Source organism: Atractosteus spatula, chromosome 3 (assembly GCF_055471065.1).
Source record: "Atractosteus spatula isolate fAtrSpa1 chromosome 3, fAtrSpa1.hap1, whole genome shotgun sequence".
NCBI lineage: Eukaryota > Metazoa > Chordata > Actinopteri > Semionotiformes > Lepisosteidae > Atractosteus > Atractosteus spatula.
In genome coordinates, this window is record NC_142708.1 from 35617027 (window position 1) to 35638623 (window position 21597).

The following is a 21597-nucleotide window of genomic DNA, read 5'->3' on the forward strand; positions in this document are numbered from 1 at the left end:
ACAAAGTATTATTATTATTATTATTATAGATGTGATATCAGAAGAAATCGAAGTACAGTAATTGAGATGAGATTTTATCTAAACATCTATAGATATAAATAACCATATCTGGGATCATTGGTTTATGAAAAACTGTAAAAGCCTCTTTGTTACTGTTTTAGGGTACTAATTGGATCTCCCTTGGTTGGACAGCCAGCAAAAAGAACAGGAGATGTCTACAAATGCCCTGTAGGCAAGGGCAGGAATTCCAGCTGCATGAAACTTGAGCTGCCCGGTAGGAAACAATATCATATTTGTTGGGCTTGTGCTTTACTTCTGTGTAACAATCCTGAAATTACATCAGTGGTTGCTTCGAGAGGATTATAGCTCTTGACATGATGTGCTAGTGTGCATTAAATGTTTCAGATGTACAGTGTGTACTAGTGTGCATCTTTCATGACTTATGGTAAAAAATAGAGCAGCATTATGTTCCACTTTCAGAATGTCAGTCTTTATTAAAAGAAAAATTTTAAAAACAGAGAAATAACTCATACCTGTCATTTTCACACATACAGTCTACATAAATTTACTTAGTCACAGGAAAGAAGTGACCATCCATTTAGTTATTTAAACAGTCAATGCTCAAAGGCAAATGTAACAAGGACCCACACAGGACGTAAAAAATGCTACAAGTATCATGCAGTACATTAATGTAGATTTTGTTCTATTGAAAATAACATAAGGCTTTATGTATGTGGTATTAACAAGAAAACTCACTGTTATGGTTACACTTTTTGACAGTCATGCAATGGTATTTTGCTATTTTATAGCTTACAAAACAGTATCTCTATAGATGGATAAAATGTTTATGATATCCACATTGTCATACTCATGGTATCATTTACATCATCATCAAACATCTGCAAATTTTTTAAAAGAAAAGGCACATTTGCACATTTTTAAAGAAAATGATACCTACAGTATGCAAAGGACAATATGAATATTTGTTCAGCTGTTTATGAAAGAGAAGAAGAGATAGGGGTTGCATATAAATCATTTTAATAGTTGTCACTACTGACTTTGTTTTCTTTTTCTCCTTCTCCCGTATGTTGATCTCATCTATCCCTCACTTCAATTAGGATTAAGATTAATCAAAAAAGCATTTTCTCCATAGTATTACATCCAATATTGCAATGATGTGGAAACTCAAAGATCAATTCTTATGAAGAGTTCTGTAATACAATATTATTCCTAGTAGTATTGTGATCACTACCACATACATGAAGACTTTCTTCTCAGAAAAAAATATCTTTCCTACTGGTTTTTTTCTTATCAACATGAAATTACCTCTGCTTGTTCCTTTGCCGCTCTGAAAGGAACTTCATGTACTGCTCAGCTCCTCAAAACTGCTATTACTACAGTAAATTTAACACTATTATTATCCTTACTGTTAATGTCATGAATGCATCTCTGCTCCCCCTCTATCAGGATTCAATCACAGTTGCTCAAAGTCTCCTAGCTACACAGCAGCACTTCCTATAAAGTGGCACATTCCATTAATGAAAAAAAATAATCCCACACTGAGCCCTGTAAATTACCTATACTTGTTCTCCCAACACCAATTACATACTGGTGATATGATCTGTGTTAATTCTCACTCACAAAACAAAAATGATAATTGAGAACATCTCTGTTTATCAATAATTTTAATGATTAAGATGTTAACAACATAATATTTTGCCATACCTATGGGAGACAGAATGGGACAAAGTATAGCTGGTGTTTTTTTTTTTTTAGGATTCACTTGGTTTATTATTTTTTCTTTCTCACAGAATACACAACAATTCCTAATGTTACTGAAGTCAAGGAAAACATGACCCTTGGAACCACTTTAGTCACTAATCCAAATGGAGGATTTCTGGTGAGAAAAAGGATTTTAAAACTTATAAAAGTTAAAGGAAAAGAGTATGAAGAATTACAAGCATTCACAGAAAAGAAGATCTTGAAGTAGATTAATTAAGGCACGAGTATTATTATTATGAGTATACTGTAGGTATTAGAAATCTCCAGGGCATTATAATATTCTACCAATTGTACTGTGTTACATTTACTCACAGAAATCTACGGTTATCTATGGAAGCCCCTTTCCGGAAACAAAAATCTTTCAACAGACACCCAGAAGACTCATTATTCCCATGGATTTGGAAAATTCCTTATTTGGGACCTATTATTAAAATGGTGACAAACTTGAACTGAGAATCTAGAGACCCCAAGCAATCGTGTATATACCATAGTTACTGTACATGTGCCGATGTACAGCATAGTTATATTTCATCCGTCCAAGACAAATAACTATTTCATTACACAACTACAAAATAAAGTTCAGTGTTAATTGCAACATATTTAAAAATAAAAATGTATTGTATCTGGTAAAATAACTGTTTTAGCTAGCTATATACATTGTGGCAAAAATCAACTTTACAGTAGCAATACAGATACAGATCAGATTTTTGTATTGTTACCTTTAAGAACCTTTTACCAAGAATGTGACCATATTTATGGATCACTGATGGGAATCAATACTGTTTGAGTCTTTCAGAATGATTACACTTCAATTTTATGATCCAGAGTTTTCAGAACACTTTCAACTACAAATAATTATTTTAATTTTATTCAATTATTTATTTATTATTTAATTGTTCTTATTTTCAAATACAACCAGCAATTGTTTCTTGCTAATCTCACAACACTTTAGCAACAATTTCCTCCCCACATAACAGAGATAAATCAGGGTAATAAGTTTGGTATGGTGATGCATTGTATGGTTTTTAGGATTCATGTCTTTGATAGATTTCATATTCACAAAATCCATGTTGAATTACAGTCTGTTTTTGTTTCTTTTACATTGCTAGAGAAAAAAAAATGTTTTTAATTTTTTAGGCCTGTGGACCATCATATGCCTATAAATGTGGAAGTCTGCTCTATACAACGGGCATATGCTCCAATATCAGTTCATCTTTTGAGGTTGTTAACTCTATAGCTCCAACTGTGAAAGGTATGCAAACCACAAGTTTAGTTTACTCACTGTGTGTTTTGGAAGAGCACTGAGCAGAACTAGTGTACATGATGACATACCAGACACTGTAAACTGCTCTGCAATGAAACCAACATTTCCAATTTAGGAAAGAGCTGTCTTTATTGCTCTGTGTTTTTCTCCATCTGCAGTACTAGGAGTATTAGGAGTGATTCAAGCACATTAATCTTCTCAGCTTCTCAGCTAGCTCAGTAAGACTAGATGACTGTAGCCTGTGTATTTCCAACCATTACTTTTCCTTTTTCCAACCATTTTCCTCTTTTATTTTTTAATAATCAATTTTTATTTTATCAATTTCACACTAAATAAATTGGCATTTAACTACAGTAATATAATTTGTGGTTACTAAAAATTAATAGAACCACAATATCTATTTATAATCTAGGTGTTAGCAAAATAAAATTCCCTAAATGTATTGCAAGTGCATAAATTATCATTTTTACTGCACGTGTTGTTGTTGTTGTTGTTGTTTTTAATATAAGCTTGTGGTAAAACTTATTGTATATTATTGTATATTCCAGGGTGTAAAACTGCACTTGACATAGTAATTGTTCTGGATGGCTCTAATAGTATCTATCCTTGGAAAAGTGTAATTGACTTCTTAGTAAAACTGCTGAAAAGCATTGATGTTGGCCCAAACAAATCACAGGTAAGGAATCAATACAAGATTATAATTGAATACCCTACTCCTACACACATAACAGGGCTAATATCTGACCCTTAAAGGAGAGCAATTACTGTACATCTTACATTGACTCATTATGCTGTAGTTTAAAGCAGCCTCGTTCTGTACTTATACATTTGATTCCGGGGTTTTTCTTAAATATCATTTTGTTATTCCATGATTTCTCTGTTGTTTCTTTACACTTTGCACTGAGTATTCAATTAAATGTAAATATTGTCTCAAATGCTTGCAAATCCTGAGTAGAAACACTGTTATTCTAGCTAACCTAAGGGAGCTGTCACTTATTGTAGCTCTATGCAGTATGTATTGTACAAGCTCTGTTCCTCAGATTTATATTGAGAAATTATGATTTTGATTAAAATAAAATATATCTTGTTTTTTTCCTCCTTATCTGGTTATCCCATCTCAATTTTTCTCCCGCAAGTTGTGGTAAGAACACCCCAGACTTTCCAAAGCAGTGGTTAACTACTTCACTTTTGGAGCTGTACATCATTGGTTGAATTTGTATTCTTCTACTGGTCTGAACCTGAGTAACCAGCTTCAGACCACCACAGAGTGTACATTTTCTCAATGCAAAGGTCTCAAGACCCGAAATGCAACTCCTCTTGTATTTGTTATCTTACTGTCATTCTCCATGGGTTTCATGGGTATTTGGTTAGTTTAGATGCTTTCCTATTTTAGAAGACCACTGTATACTGCATCCACATCTCTAGAAAATGAGATCCACAATGCAAAAAATAAAACAAAATTAAAAATCAATTGAAAACAGCATTTGCAGTGGGGCAAAGCAGCAAAAATGTCTAAATGCATGTTAAAATTGTAGCTGTTAATGTAAAGTTTTATTAATGTTAACCACCTGTAACTAATACTGTATATTCTAAGCAGATGACATTTTTGGATCATGTTTTTCATTATATTATAGGTAATTACAGTGCTTGCTGAAAGACGTTGTATCAGATCCAAGTCATGTCATATGCTGCATATAAATTAATAATTCCTTCCAGGGAAGGCTGAAAGCAAAAGGTTTTTTTTCACTGACCTCAAATGACAGGTTGTTGTCTGGTCTGGTTATCCCATTTTAGGTTGGAATTGTCCAGTATGGACATGACATTGGTCATGTGTTCAACCTTAGTCAGTTCAACAACACTGAAGACTTAGTTGCTGCAGCAGAGAAAATCCCCCAGAGGCAGGGGAACAGAACAATGACAGCTCTTGGAATTCACACAGCCAGGTACTTTTTTATACTTTTTCTGTTCTGCCCCAGTATCTGGACTACAAAGAGGATATTACACAATTAGTCCAGCCTGACTTTCACACTGGGAAAATCATGTTTCTTTTTGTAACAATTTTAGTTTTATGGATTCTTTAAATTTTGATAAGAAAAGTTTTCCGCAACATAAATGAGAATTGCTTACTTGTCTTAAGATTGTATGTTTTTTTTTAACAATGAATGCTTAGAATAAGGGATTTGAATAAATTATTCTTTTGGCCGGAAAATAATGCACTATTGTTACTGTATTTCTCTTATCGTCCCAAATAAAAGGGAGTGCCAGGTTATTTGCTCACAAATTAATGGCTATGATTGTATCATATTTAAATGCACGAACAGTGTGTGATGGAATGAAAAACAAATTACTGTATTATCTGTTATATATTTCCAAGCAAAAAAAATCAAGTTGATTTATAGTATTCATATTTATACCCTAAAGGTGGTGGGAATTTAAGTTTGCCCTCCTTCCAAGCTCTTGAGACAAACTGTAATTTAACGTTAATGGGTTAGCATTATTTTATGATTCATCTTTCTAAAAATCAACTAATCTCATATATACATATTATTTTCAGCTGCATGCAAAGGTAAATCAGAGGATGTTATGTTAAAAGATGTATAATGTGCTAGTAAGACCTTATTTAGAATACTGTGTAGAATTCTGGTCATCACTTTGTTAAACTGATATTGTTGTTCTGGAATCACCCCAAAGAAGCATGACCATATACATTCTTGGATTTAAAGGAATGTGATGCTTTGACAGGCTAAATGAATTGAATCTTGTTAGCTGAACAGAGAAGACAACAGTGGGAAATGATTCAAGTATTCAAAATTCTCAAAGTCAACCCAATGGATTACTACAGAATTAACAGTGAGACACAAACAAGAGCATATTAGTGGAAAGAGCAATTAAAACGGAAAACAAGGGACACTTTATTAACACAGCGGATTGTAGCAACAAGCTACACAACCATGTTGCCAAAGCTGACACACTGGTTTCTTTCAAGAAATATTAACTGGATTTGTTGCTCAGTTTAATTTGCTACAAGCAAACAAGCTAGAAGACCCAAATGGCATCCTCTCACTTGTTGCTACTGCATTTATTACTAAAATTATTAGGGAAGACAGTTTGTAATTGTACTTTGAACTTTTCTTCATTTAAAGTGTAATTTCTAGCTGTGACTTTTCCTGCTTTGTGCTTCAACTGATGATGCAACCACTGTTATCAAATGGATAGGGCAGAAAATGACCTGTCTCTAGCTGAAGCTGATATTTCTTACATTTTTAATGTCCCTTGTACCTCTTCCAACATGTTATAGTGATTACTTTATGCAGAACGTTTCATTTTGTCATATGTCCGACTTGCAATATTGAAGGTCACTCATTAGTTCGTTCAAAGCACATTGATACTTTGGATACTTTAAAATAATCAGACCCCTCCACCTTTTTATAGGAATTAATGCTTTGTCAGATTCACTAAATTCTGTTCTTCACATCCGCTTGAAAAATACCCGTGTCTGTCTTTTTAAGTAATGCAATATTGTCTGTAGTGTAGATGCTTTGAGGTGATACTGTGTTTCACTATAACCTAACAATTTATTTTAGGTGGTAGGAATATCTTTCACAAACTTCTGTCTTTCAATTATGGGCTTCGTTCTTAATGCTTACATTTATACCAGGTTTATGGAATGTTTATTTTAGAAGTGTGTTGTCCCCATGTTTTGTTTTTAAATTAATTGTTTTATAATTGCTCTCTATGTCATGTTGCAATGGAATGAAATATTTCTTTCAAACCACAGATTAACAGTAAATTGTAAGGAATAAACATATACAATAATAACATGGAACTTACAATGAAAATACACAATGAGAGGAGACAGTAGATAGGGATACTGAATACGGTAGGAGCAAAGGTTTAAATAACAGAACCAGTTAAAGTAAAGGCCCTTCTAAAGAAGAAGGTTTTGAATCTTGATTTGAAAGAATTTAGGAAAGGTGACTCTCTGTTATCCTTACGGATAGAGTTCCAGAGCTTTGGGAGAACACCATGTCACCCATAGAGTGTAGATAGGCTTTGGGGACAGATAGAAGACCAGAATTAGAATAGCGAAGGTTTCAAGGTTGGGAGTAGGACGTTAGCAGCTCAGACAGTTCCTGTGATGCCAAGCCAAGCAGAACTTTATGGGTCAGCATAAGGATTTGAAGTCGACACAAAACCTGACAGGAAGCCAGTGTAAAAACTCCAAGATAGGAGTAATATGATCACTTACACTAGACCTGGTCAGGATTCTGACTTCCGAATGTTGGACATACTGGAGTTTATTCAATGTGGATTTAGAAACCCCTGCGAGTAGAGTGTCACAGTATTCAATTCAGGAGAAGACACGTGCTGTTACAATTCTGTTAAATTACCACCTCATTGCAATTAAACTTTTCAAACCCTCCTACGATCTAGCTTCCGACAACTTCACAGCACAGAAAGTGTTCTGGTCAAAGTCACTAATTATCTTGTAATGGCTTCTGATTCTGATTCTCTATCCTCTTCTTGATCACAGTGCTGCTTTCGACACTTTGATATCTCACTTTCTCGCCTTGAGACTCTCTTTGGAGTTTCTGACACTGCTCTTAAATGGTTCAAGTCTTACCTCACTGATCATTGTCGCTTTGTCTCTTGGTGGATTTAGGTCTGAAATTGGACTTGTTAAGTCTCAGGGCTCAATACTGGGCCCCCTACTTTTCAGCATTTACATGTTTCCACTTGGTCAGCTTTTAAGATCACATGACTTCAATGATATTAAGATCTACAGCACATCAAAACCCAACCTGACACTGATGTGGCTGTCTCTATTTTTTCTAATTGCTTTTCCGACATAAAAACATGAATGACAAAAAAATTCCTTAATCTAACCTGTGACAAGACTGAAGTCATGCTTATTGGCACCCCCCATCAACTTTGGAAAGCCAATGCTGTAACCCTATGTGTAGATGGTTCTGTACTTGAGCTTCAGTCTAAATTGAAAAAATGATATTTGATTCAGGCTTAACATTCAACCCACATGTGCGACATTTTGTCAAAACATCATTCTTGGACAATGAGTCTGGCTCTCCACTCGATATCTTTGTCTCCAACTGCCCTCTTGGAAAATCAGGTTCTACATATATCAGCCCGTACAAGGTCCTGGAACATGAACACTTCACCTATCTCCTTGCACTACCCTGCTCTCAGCTTTAAACGTTTCGATTCTCAACCCCACACTGACCAATATCAATCTTCCTCCCATCACTCTGCCTGTGGAGAATACAGATGAGCTCTGTATGCATTCTGGATTCAAGGGGTGTGTGAAGACCCACCATTGGGGGACTGTTACACCCAGGCTAGGAGCACCTTACATCCTGACTTTCCCTGGGCAACCCAAATATTTGCATGGACTCTCAGCCCCTCAGCTTAACACCTATTTAATAAATTGTAATTACAGTATGGCCTCCACTACATTCATGATCTGTATTTAATACCTGTCTTGGTTTTTCAACAACTGAATACTATACTGTATGAGCTTGGTGTGCTTTTATCTCCTAATGCTGAATTTGCTTTTGGAATGTTTAATTTCATTTCTCCACTTGCAAGTGGTACAGTAGGTGCCTGCTGTTACAGAATATTAATGAGGACCCTATGCAGAATAAACAAACTTCAGAGGTGTAGTCGATTAAACAGTCCGAGGTCAGAAAGCCGAAGGAAAACAAACTGGTGCGGAAGTACAAAATCAGAAGCGGAGCCGGAAGCCTTGAGTAAGCCGAGGGTCTAAGCCAGAACGATAGTCAAAGTACCAAAACAAAACCAGGAGACGTAGTCGGAGAACAAACCAGGGTCAGGAAGCCAAAAACCAAGACGTAATTAATCGCAGGAAGACGGGGGTAGCTCTAGCCAGGAAAACCTAATACTGAGCACGGGTGAGAGAGTGAAGCAGCATTAAGTAGGCTGGGAACAGTGCTGGAATGCGAGGTGGAATGCCGAGGCGTAACACCTGCTTGGTTCATTATAGGAATTCTACTGTCTCCTCCACATGGCCAGGTATCATCCACTTAAACTAGTCAAATTCTGTATGCACTTCATTGGTAATTATCTATAATGTGATCACTTTCATCGGGGCAGGTGGAAGCTCATTTGCTTCTTCAACTTTCAAACCAAATTACTTAAGACCATAAATTTTTGTAAATACATATGGTAAAAATCAGAGGTTGACCGAATGGTTTAGTCAATAAATAAAATAAATATTCATAACCCCCAACCTGTAAGTGATTTCTCTAGAATATACCCGAGCAGTTGGTATAATTAGAGGCATGTGAATTCTTTATTCTCTGGCATAGCTTTGTTGAAAAGAGTAATAATTCAGGTACACTAGGTATTTATTAATGATGACAATAAATAAAAATAACAAAACATACAAGACACAAGTTACTGTATGTATAGTATTTCTAAACAATGCCTTTCAGAGACCTAACATCCTAATCACCCAGAAAACTTCAAGACTACTACTAAGTATTAAATTATTAATGCCCATAGAGGCCAAATAACAAATAAGCTGTCTTTCTAAATAAATGCGATACAACCTGCAGTTAAACCTCTCTCTCTGCATCCTGGATGCCACAAAATAAATGGGAGCCTTTCTCCTTATTCTAAAAATGCACCCTTAAGCAGGAAAGACATTTTCTAACTGAGATGTCTTTTACCCTCGAAACCCAAGTTAGCTAAAAACACAATAGCAAGCTCTCGCTAGCAAGATTCAAATATTTAACTCAGCCTGGTGTAAGCTTCAAGTTCCAATTCCTCTCTTCTCTCTCCTCTTCTTGTTTCTTGTTCTTACTTTTTGTTTCCTTTCTTCTTGCTCTGTGCTCTTAATGTGGTCATATATTGTGTGTTTCTGTATTGTTCATTGACAGTCATTAACCCACAACTTACCTAGGTATACCAGGGTAACCTTTACAATGGTTTCTGATCAAGCAACCCCCACATTTCAACAAACGTCCTCTCTTCTTTGAAGCTAGAAGTGTTTACTCTGCCAAGTATCATCTAAAATCTAAGAGACACTTCTCAGTCACCTAAAGTTGTAACAATAATATTGTGTAATATTATTTATACAATCTTAAAATAACATACATAATATATTATTTTTTTTATATATAAATAATATGTATTTAAGCTGGAGCATAGTCAAAGGTCATTTAAAGTTAGTCTCTCAACTAGGATACTTCAGAAACATGTTGCAGCTTTTAATAATTATTAGACACTGTGAAATATTGATCATGCTTTTCAGTAATCTGGCTTTAGATTTTTAAATTATACTACTATCCTGAGCAAGTTGAGCTCGTCTTCTGATGTCATTTTTGCCAGGTAGTTTATGCTGTACAGTTTGACACTGTCCATGTGGATGTTTTATGTGTTATTCCTAAGGAACATAAAGGAATGAGCAAGAGCCTAAGAAGGGTTCATAACATAAACTAACATCACTTCAGTATGTACTGTAAGTGCATGTAAGATGTTAGCAGAGAAATAAATACATTTGCTCTAGTATAAGCTCAGTGTATTTCTTTACTGTAGTTTTGTGACAGAATAAATGCTGTGCAAGCTGAACTCTGCAGTCATTCTGCACATGGAAAAATATCTAAAACATCAAAGTCTCCCAAGTACAGCACATCTTTACCAAAGCTTTGAGATTAAAGTGACACATTGACAATTATGATTCTAAAGAAACATTTCAGTGGAATGGAATGAAGCCTGCTTACCATATTTTCCACATGTGTTCATGAGTCTAAAATTTAGCCTGCAGAATGTTCTGCTTGCAATATGTTAGGCAAGAGAAGACAAGGTTTGGTTATTTCCTTTGCTTGTTTCTTTATAATAATTCTCAAGACTAACTGCACTCAATTAAGTATTCAGTACTTTTTTGTTATACTTTAATAGCAAAATGCTTGGATGTCTTGGTGATGATATCTGTTATAGAAATGCCATTAAAAAATATTCTCTTCTTTGTGCACAGTGCTGGAAATGTTAACACTGAGGCCCAGAGCACATGGTGGCATAAAGTTTGTTAAGATTTTCACCTCAAATAGGCATAGACATACTGATAGATTTTACATGACTTAAAGCTTTTAAATATAACTTTTTGTATTTTTTTAATTTTATTTGAAAGGGAATTACACAGAACTAGACAGAAAGCTTTTTTAACTTTAAAAAATTACATTATTATGAATACATTTCTTTTAAATAATTTTTGGGGGATATCACAGAAACTCCACAAGTATGTGTCTGTACCTCTCTACCAATATGTTTTTTGTCAACATTTTCATTCTTCCTATTGTAGACATTAAACATTGTAAAGATCAGTGTACAATGATTTAATTTATTTTTTTTTCCTGTTTAATGTTAAAAACACACATACTCTATTATTATAGTACATAAGAAACAAGTAAAGGTTTATTCCATGCTGAAAAGAAAAGAGACACAACATTTTGGCTGTGGAGCCTTCTTCAGGTGTGAGGGAGAGAGGAAAACCAGCTGTTGATAAAGTATAGGAGAACAAAAGCCAGGAGTGGAGAGGATGCGGGATCAGCAGAGAAGCAATATCGACAGTGGTGTCAAGTGAAGAGAGGAGAAGAAAGGTTTGAAGTAATAATTATAATAATTGCTTACGCTTGTATAGCGCTTTTCTGGACACTCCACTCAAAGCGCTTTACGGGTAATGGGGACTCCCCTCCACTACCACCAATGTGCAGCATCCACCTGGATGATGCGACGGCAGCCATAGTGCACCAGAACGCTCACCACACATCAGCTATCAGAGGGGAGGAGAGCAGAGTAATGTAGCCAATTCATAGATGGGGATTATTAGGAGGCTATGACAGGTAAGGGCCAATGTGAAATTTCTCCAGGACACTGGGGTGACACCCCTACTCTTTTCGAGAAATGCCCTGGGATTTTTAATGACCACAGATAGTCAGGACCTCGGTTTTACGTCTCATCCGAAGGACGGTGCCTGTTTACACTATACTGTCCCCATCACTATACTGGGGCATTAGGACCCACATGGACCACAGGGTGAGCACCCCCTTCTGGCCCCACTAACACCTCTTCCAGCAGTTTTTCCCAGGAGGTCTCCCATCCAGGTACTGACCAGGCTCATGCCTGCTTGGCTTTAGTGGGTTGCCACTTATGAGTTGCAGAGTGATATGGCTGCTGGCTGCAATAGATCATACTAGATCATATTCCAGTAGATCATCATAAGTAGATCATACTATTACAAATGGGCAGTTGCGAAAATGGTGAATAATCAGGAAATGACCAAGCAGAATAGTCAATAAGTAAAATAATTGATCCCCCATCTTGTAAGGATTTTGCCAGAATTATACCTAAGTGGATGGTATAATTGGAGGCACATGAATTCTTTGTGCACTGCTATAGCTTTAATAATAATGACTCAGGCACATGTGGTGAAACAAATATGTATTAACAATGACAGTGACAAACATAAAACATACAAGTTTCTCCACGTATACAGTATGTACAGACAAAGCGTTTCAGAGGCCTGCATCTAAATCACTCAGAGAACCCCAGGCAATTATCAATTATTTTTATGTAAATAATACCTACAGAGGCCAAAGAAAAGATAAGAAGATGCCTTCTACACTAAATAGAATACAATGATTAAATCTCTATCTCTCTAACCCAGATGCAACAAAATACAGTACATGGGAGCCTATTTTCCTATTCCAAAATATACTCCGATCATTGTAAACTTTATGATTGCTTTGATCATAGACTCAGCAAACATCCCCTTTGCTTTGAAGCTGGAAATGTTGACATGCCAGGTTGTTACACACTTTATCTAGATTCTTAGACACCTCCATTATCACCTACCTGAGGCTGTAACAATACTAATAACTAGAAATTATATTTATAGTTGATTAGTCGTGTTTAGAACTGTTCATAGAACTATTCAGTTCATAAGCAAACAATTTATATTTGATTTAATGTTAAGTTATACAGTATATAAAAATTACTGGCAGATCACTATATTGACCAGATACATTTTGGTCATTGTGTAAAAGTATTGAGTAAGTAAGATTGTAGGGATTTTCCTTCCTTATTCAATATAGACATCTAATGTAAAATGGTTCAAACACAAGTCTGTTTCAAATACTGTACAGCATATAAAACAATCATTTCCTTACTACTTTTCATGTTGGAGTTCATTCATTCATAGAATTATCTAAGGTATAAATATGCATCTCTAAGATATAACTCTAACCCACTATTTCACTACTCTAACACCCATCCACCATCCCAAGTGTCATCGACATCAGCCATGCTGCACACTTTTGTTTTTCACAAGGGGCTCCAAATTCATCTGTATGAATAGGCATACGCTACTCAATCTAAATGGGCCAACACAAAAAGAAAAAGTAATTTTCCTATATTTGTTTCTTATACTGTATGTATAGTTTTCATTTGTAATACATAAGAACAGAAGAATAGTTAGACATGAAAGGAGCTCATTTGTTATACAGTATCTAGCCTGTTTGGTAGCTAATACTGTGGTTAACGGATCCAAGGATATCGTCCTGCCCTATCTTAAAAGAAAATGGAAATTATCTTGCTTAAACAACATGGTTGTTTAGCTTGTTCCAGATTCCCACAACCCTTTTGGTAAAGAAATTTGTTTACTTTCTGTTTTCGGTTTTAAATGCAGTATTCTACAATTGTAGGACATTCCTACAGTTTACATGATAAAAACAAACCAGCATTTTTGTTTGGCTGCTCTTCCCTGGACAGACTCCAGTGCAGCAATACAGTATCTGCTGTCTGCTTGCAACTGTCTGTGAAATGTGTGTCCAATCTGTTTTTTTAAATAATTCCTTTAGAGCAGAAATTCCTTTACAGTGTTTGCCAATCCTCCTATTTTGGTATTATCTGAGAACTTTACTATTTCACTAGCTATATCAGAATCTAGATAATTCTCATAAATTTGGAAGAGCTGTGGTCCTAACATTAATTAATGTGAAACTCACTACACAATCTGTACTCTGTTTTTTTTTTTTATTTATGAAGCAGTTCTTAATCAAAAAAACAGATGTTTTCTGGAATACCTTCAGATCAATTCAGTTTAAGCATTTACTGTATCTTGTACTGTGTGTGAACTTTAACAAAAGTCCTCTAAACAACTAAATACAACATATTCAATGCTCTGTGTGTATCTATTATTGCTTTTGATTATTCAAAGACCATCCTAGTTAAGGTAGGCTTACCTATTTAAAGCATTCTTAACTATTCTCGAGAATCCTACTGTCATACAGTAGTATAGTTTAATTTTACATATCGTTTCTGTAAACGTATATGTAATATCAGTCAGACTTGTTGGTCTACTGTATAATTACTGTTTGTTTTTATCATGTTAAGTATTTTATTGATGGGTACTACATTAACAATTTTCCATTGAATGAATGCTGTCTTGTGTGCTGGAAGAGTTTTTTTCATTACTTAGCTTTACTGTTTGCTGTTGCAGTACTAAAAAGCATTATTTCACCCAGTGTTGCAATATTCTTCTCTGTTTCTGTCTTGGCCCTTCTAAGATCCCTTTTCCCTTTCTTTAACTATAAACTGTGTTGTTGTTGTTGTTTTTAAATTATTTTACAGTGCAATTTCTTTGTAATTCTGTATTGGTAATTGTTTTATTTATTGGGTGGCATGGTGGTTATTGCTTTTTCGTAGTTTGTATGTTCTCACTATCTCCAAGTGCTCCAGCTCACTGGAAAGCATGCTGATCAGCTTCTAAAAAAATCCTTCCGTACAGGTATATACTACAGTATATGTGTGTATACCCTGCAATGGACCACCCCACTGTTGTTAGCTTCTGGTTAACCATGACCTCCTAAAGACCAAGCGGTTACTGATGACTGAGAAACATATGGTTTTCTTCTAAAAACAAAAAGTTATTAAGAGAGCATTATTTGTTTTCTTTTACTGAGGAGTCTTTCCCAATTGCAGAGGCAAGCTGCTATAATTGTTTGTGACAGTTATCACAACTCTTTGTATTTCTTCTTGTGGGTACTTTCAAAGCTGCATTCCAGATCTCATGATTTGTCAAACTCACACATTCGTGCTGTTGCAAACAGTAATAACCCCTAGAAACTAAACATCGTCATCAAAAGTGTATACAACCATGCCAATTCCAGACACCAAAAAGATTTCTCCTTTGCCAATGGGAGCAGGATCCAAAAATTATATAGACTCCCCAAAGACCAGTGAAGGAATTTCTGTCTGTCCAGTCATCGGGTTTCTCAACACAACCCACAGTGATTCTCACTCTCTAGTTTGTGAGAATTAAAACACAATCCAAGCCTTGATTTCCAAAGGGTTGGGACCAACTCATACTGACATACTGAAACTGCAATTCATGACCTGTAGATTTCCACCGCAACATGGAAAAACCACACCCTGATCAGCGACTATTTTTTATCCTGCAACTTCCAGAGATAATATTCAAAAACAAAGATTATGGCAACAATCGACTAAGCCATATAGTTGAAACTGATATTTTGGTTTATTTCAGAAGCAGGAGATTCATTTCTCAAATCCTGTACTGTAGCAACCAGCAACTGGACCAAATGACCTCTTCTTGTTTGTAACATCACGTACTGTATGTTATAATGGTCTTTTATTAAAAAAAAACTTTGTTGTAGCAATCTGCTCCCCCATATCAAATATTTCATGGCTCATACAGATTAATGTAGACACAAAGCACTGGATGAATTGCAAAACAAAGGATATACAATGCCTTGCAAATGTATATTCAGACCCATTCACAACTTTTAGATTTTGTTGTTTATAATTATTACATTCAAAGTAGCAATTACTTTTTGTTACACAAAACCTACCCCACACCATTCAAAGAAAGAAGCAATAAGAAAGTAAATAATAAATAAAAAATAGTATTTTTTAGCATAAATATTCATATCTTTTGTTGTGGCAAAGGTAAATTAATTTAGATACAAAAATATCAGGGCAATTAGTTGAGTAGTGAATTTTAGGCAAAAAACGAAATATTCCACCATAAATACCTTGAAGCTTTCAAAACAACTCAGGGATAAAGTTACATATGCAGATCAGTAGAGACCCTTTTTTTCCTTCCAGCATGGAATAAACCTTTATCTGTTTTTATCAATTCCTACTGTCAACCAGGGAAGTGGCAGCATTAAGCTCTAGTTCTGCTTCTCATCAGCAGGGTCTTGAAGCTTATAAAGACTGAAGGGAATGTAGATGGCACAAAGTACTGTACTGGCAAAGTCTAGAAGAAAACCTGTTTCAGACCTATAACTGGGACAGAAATTCACCTTTCAGTGGAATAATGGTCCAAAGCATGGGGTCAAAACTACACTTAAAGTACACTTAAACCACTGGCTTAAAAATAAATGTCACTGTGTGGCCCAGTCAACGTGTTGAAGACTTGAAAACCGCTTTTGATAAGTGATCCCCAAGCAATTTGAATAAGCTTGAGTAAATGTAATCACCATATTTCAGTTTTCTTTCTTTTTCATTTTTCCTGCCATTAATTGTAACTTATCTTAAATGTATTAAGCTTGTGAGAAAATATTAAGCTTAAAAAGTATATACGCATCATTTCACAGAATGGTACACCATAGAAAGGGGTCTAAATACTTTTGCAGTGCACCTTTAGTTGCAATAGTAGAATAGGCAATACGGGCTCTCATAATACTGTATTTTCAGCATAGAGATAATAATGAAATAGGCTACTAGTATTAACTGTTTTATACTGCATATCTGTGTACACAGAAACATAAGATACTGTATACTGTAAGAATATTAGCTTTTTGTCTATAATATACCACTTCAGGAATTTATAATATCATGATCATTATCATTACACATTTATTAGGTGGCACATGTTCAGTCTATATGAATTGTATGTTTTGTTTCTGGTTATGAAACAGGGGTGCAGACCCATAGAGCATAGTAACCAAGAATCCCTAAGATTGTAAAGAACTTTTGAACTACTTCTTTATTATCAGAACATCACATGACAGATGACATATTTGTTAAACTACTGTTAATCTGTACAGGGCAGTTAACCCTGTCAACTTACATCTTCAATGCATTTTTCTCACTAACACAATTTCAAATTAAAAGTTGTGCACGCTGACATAATTATAAAGTAAATTAAAGCTGCCTTCCAAACATTTGAATCATCTTGTCAGAAGTTTCTTTAACAATTTGTACAGTATAGCCATTTTATGAAATAACACCTATCCTGGAATAAGATGAAATTCTTTCAATGTGTACTCTTTCCAGGATCTTGCTGTAGTTATTCATAAATTCAATTTTCAGGTACATTTCAATGTACCTCATTGAAAGAGGTACATGTTTTGAGTTTACTGATGCATTTTTTAGTTCAGTCATGTGCTATTTTAGGAATCTGCTAGTTTTCCCTTCATAAAGGGAAATGTTTGTCTGTTTGTTTCAGGGCAACCATGTGCTTAACTAATATATATTCTTTTGCTCCCACAATATATGCAAGGCGTTTTGTGGTTTCTGCTCCCCAGCATTAAATTTTATGTTACAGTATATTTGTTTGGTGCAGAAGTTCTAATATCCTATCAGTTACCATACTGTATTTATTCAGATATGTTCTAAGTCTGTGTACTGTAGTACATCATTTTGGATCGTATAATGAATTGGAGACAGTGAGAGATTTTACAATCGCCCTACTGTTTTTCATGGAGAAGATCTGTGCAGAGATGAACAATACAGTTCAATACAACAGTAACTCCCACAGACTTTTTCCTACCATATGGTGATGAGGGAATTACTTTTTTCTGTGTAGCACTTCAGGAAGTGTTAACCTCCAATGGTTTGTACTGTATTTCATCTGGGAATGATTTGAAGGTTTTGGCTGTTTTTTTTTTTTGGTGGTTATGATTCTAATAATATATCCTTAACTGTAGTATATGTAGTACTGTTGCAAGTGATTAAGTCCTGTAATATGATTTATTGTTTTTTAACTTTACAAAATAATCTTTATATATATTTGAACTGTAATATTTCATTTAAAACTTAAATTCTTAAACTTTAACTTTCTTATTTCTTAAGTGTAGCTTTGGCCTTGTCCTTTGGATCATGCTCATGTTGAAAGATTTGAAGAAGGTTCTCCTCTAAGTTTTGCCCTTCAGTCTTAACAAGCTTCCCAGATCCTCCAGATGAGAAATAGAACTATAACATAATTGTGTTGATTATAAGTGTATGAGTATTGTGTTGTGTATGCATTAAATCTAATGTTGTGCATTTAGATATAGAAACAAATTATACAATTAGATAATATCATTTTAGTTTTATATTTATTTAAAAGCAATTTTGAGTAAATTGTTTGATTTTGTTGTACAGTTTTAAATTGAATTCAGATTACGGAGCAATTTGAAATTGGACAATAACACACCAATAACATTCATGTGAAAGACCCGTAATTTTTCTAACTGGTGTCTATCCTAACTTTCAGAACTGAGGCCTTCACAGAAGCACGGGGAGCACGGCGAGGAGTGAAAAAAGTCATGGTGATAGTGACAGATGGTGAATCCCATGACAGCTATAACCTCCCTGGTGTCATTAAAGACTGTGAAAATGATGGAATTCAAAGGTTTTCAATAGCTGTAAGTCAAATGAGGCAAACATATTTTATATACATACGTTACATTCTCTTTGGTTTGTACACATCAATTGTACAGTATGTCTAATGCTATTTACCAAGATAAAGGAACAGACAGACATTTCATTTCAATATTTTGTCAACCTAAGCATGTTATTGTAGACACTGCACATCTATGTTAACTATTGTTTTTCTTTTCTGAAAAATTATTAAATGTTAAGCTTTCAAAATTCAATTGCTTTTATACAGCACCAGTGGTTGGGTTTTGAGCAGTCTAGTAGTCTTACAATATATTCCATGTAAAATAATTGATTTTACTATGTTTTAGGTTCTTGGTAGTTACAGCAGACAAAATCAGAGCATTGATAAGTTTATTGCAGAAATTAAGTCAATAGCAAGTAAGCCTACCGAACAGCATTTCTTCAACGTCTCGGATGAAATCGCTTTGGTAACAATTGCCGATGCTCTTGGAGAAAGGATTTTTGCATTAGAAGGTAAGAAATGTATTTTAAATTTTCTTTTTTAAATGACTTACATAAGTATCTTGTCAGTATATTATGCTGAATTTAATGAAATGCCAAGTAACTGAAACTGTTTTTGGGTGCTGATGTATACTGTAGTTTTAAATAACTGACATGTCATTTGTTATATAACTCAAGTCTATTTAGAGGCTCAAATATGTACAGTATAATGTGTATTCATATATATATATAGCATAATTTGCACAGTGCAAACTAATGTAACACATGTATCATAGATTAATTTTTGATATGTACTACAACAACATGGAATAATAAATGTAGTTTAGATTTGGGGTGTTTAGCTCATGTTACTTGCTGCAGGTATTAAATTAGATGTTAGTCTCTAAAAGCATATTTAAGCATGTATGAAATAGATAATTAGAGAGAGAAATAACTGCACTTAGCACTGATTGATCCTCCTAGGATTTAATCCTATTATCTAAGTAAACGAAACATAGATAAATACATATTTTATTGAAGCAGGAAGGGAAAAACTTCTGATGCAGCTGTCCACTGTTGCAGCTGTAAAGAAAATATTTTCTGTGAATGTTTACTCTCAAGTACTGTACATGTACAGTAGGTTAGCCCAGTGACTTTGCAACCAAATAAAAGTATAAATGGGATCTATTGAAAACAAACTAAGAATGTTATGTTATATGTTTTACTATTATATTGGAATTGAAATATTGCACTGCGAAAGTAGCATTTCCTGTTCAGGGAATACAACTTTCATTGTGCAATATTATTTTAATCTCAACTTCAAAATGTTGCCCAGTATTACAAAGAGGTTTTTTTTTTTTACTTTGAGTTTTGGAGATCAGGCAAAACAGATGGTTTATTCAGAATTTTGTAATCAGGCACTTATTTGTAATTATCCCTCCATAATGAGAAAGCCACTTCTCTTTGTGAGGGTTGTGGCAAATCACAGTGATCCCAGAAACATAGGGCACAAGACAGGACTGAGAGCATGTGACTGCTCTCCACCTGGATGAGACACCAGTCCTTTGAATGTACAGTACTGTGTAATGTATGCTGTATATACAGTAGTATATATTTTAAAATTCTCTTTGATTCATATTAATTTGTTCATTTTTGTTAGCTACCTCTGATCAACAAGCAGCTTCGTTTGAGATGGAAATGTCTCAAGCTGGATTCAGTGCTCATACTTCTAAAGTAAGTTTATTTTGCCTTTTTGAATGTACTGTATGTACTGTATAATTCAGCATTGATGTGTTGACCAGGAATCGAACTTGGGTCAACTATTTGGAAGGCAGCTATGCACACTACTATACTATCAACTTGTGACTCAAACAGTAAAATTTCCAAAAACAAATCCCGACTAAGAAATTATCTTATTCTTTGTCTCCTGACAGTCTTATCTTCAGACAGACTGTAATGTAAATAAAAAGATGAAAGTGAAGAAGGAGTCTGCACTATCTGATCAAAACATTTTAGTGATTAATACTACTAACATAACACTAATTATCTTCAAATATGTTTCACAACTGATTTTTATTTTAACAATTTTGTTAGCTGATGTTTAAACTGGGGCTTTGTTTGAATTTTTTCTAGCTCTAAATTTCTCTGTGTCACCTTTTCTAAGTTTATTTTTAGCTGCTTTCTTATCTGACATATTTAATTTTCCTCTATGCCGCTACCATAATGACTCAATGAATTATGTGATCAGCTTGCATATTGTTTCAAGATTCACCACATTTTACAAAGAATCTAATGAATTGTTTAATTAACTGAAATACATTTTTTCCCACTTAAAGAGAATCAAGAACTAAGACTCACAGTATCCCATCAAACTATCTGATCTTTAGAATAACTAGCCCACTCTGGTCAGATTTCATCTGCTGTACTTTAGATTGATTTTAGATTCTCTGTATTTCTAAACAAAAAAAGATCAATGAGGGGGCGCAGAATATCTGAGAAAGATACAGTAGGCAGAGAAAGCAGAAAGAGGTTTCAGGAGAGATAAGGGAGTCAATATAGATAGAGAGTAGACCTCACCGGGAGACTTGGTGTGATCAGCACGGTAAAAGAAGAACCAGGTAAGTGCAGTGCCAGAAGGCATAATAACTTTTTAGGTTTAGTACTCTTTAAGGTAAGAAGTCCATCCTAAACGAAAGAGACAAGCCTGTTATGTGATCTATTTGAGACTCTGAATAATGAGTGATTTCACTTCTTACCCAAAAGGTAGTGAGACCGTGCAACAAGCTACCCAGCCAATGAAGTCGATATTGCGAAATGGTTAATGAAATCCTTTGGTACAACAACCACCACAACACTGACATGTTGGGCAGAACAATGTCCGCTTGTTTGTAACTTTTCTCATA

The 21597-nt window shown here is 34.8% G+C and overlaps 1 protein-coding gene across 1 annotated transcript in view; it reads left to right on the plus strand.

The window, feature by feature from the left end:
- itga1 (integrin, alpha 1) overlaps positions 1-21597 on the plus strand; it is an 86869-nt gene that overhangs the window by 25111 nt on the left and 40161 nt on the right. Inside the window, exons 3-10 of the mRNA XM_088910296.1 lie at positions 162-274; positions 1812-1900; positions 2920-3034; positions 3595-3722; positions 4841-4989; positions 18588-18738; positions 19063-19228; positions 20355-20428. Coding sequence (XP_088766422.1) covers positions 162-274; positions 1812-1900; positions 2920-3034; positions 3595-3722; positions 4841-4989; positions 18588-18738; positions 19063-19228; positions 20355-20428 — 985 coding nt within the window. The remainder of the gene's footprint in view (positions 1-161; positions 275-1811; positions 1901-2919; positions 3035-3594; positions 3723-4840; positions 4990-18587; positions 18739-19062; positions 19229-20354; positions 20429-21597) is intronic.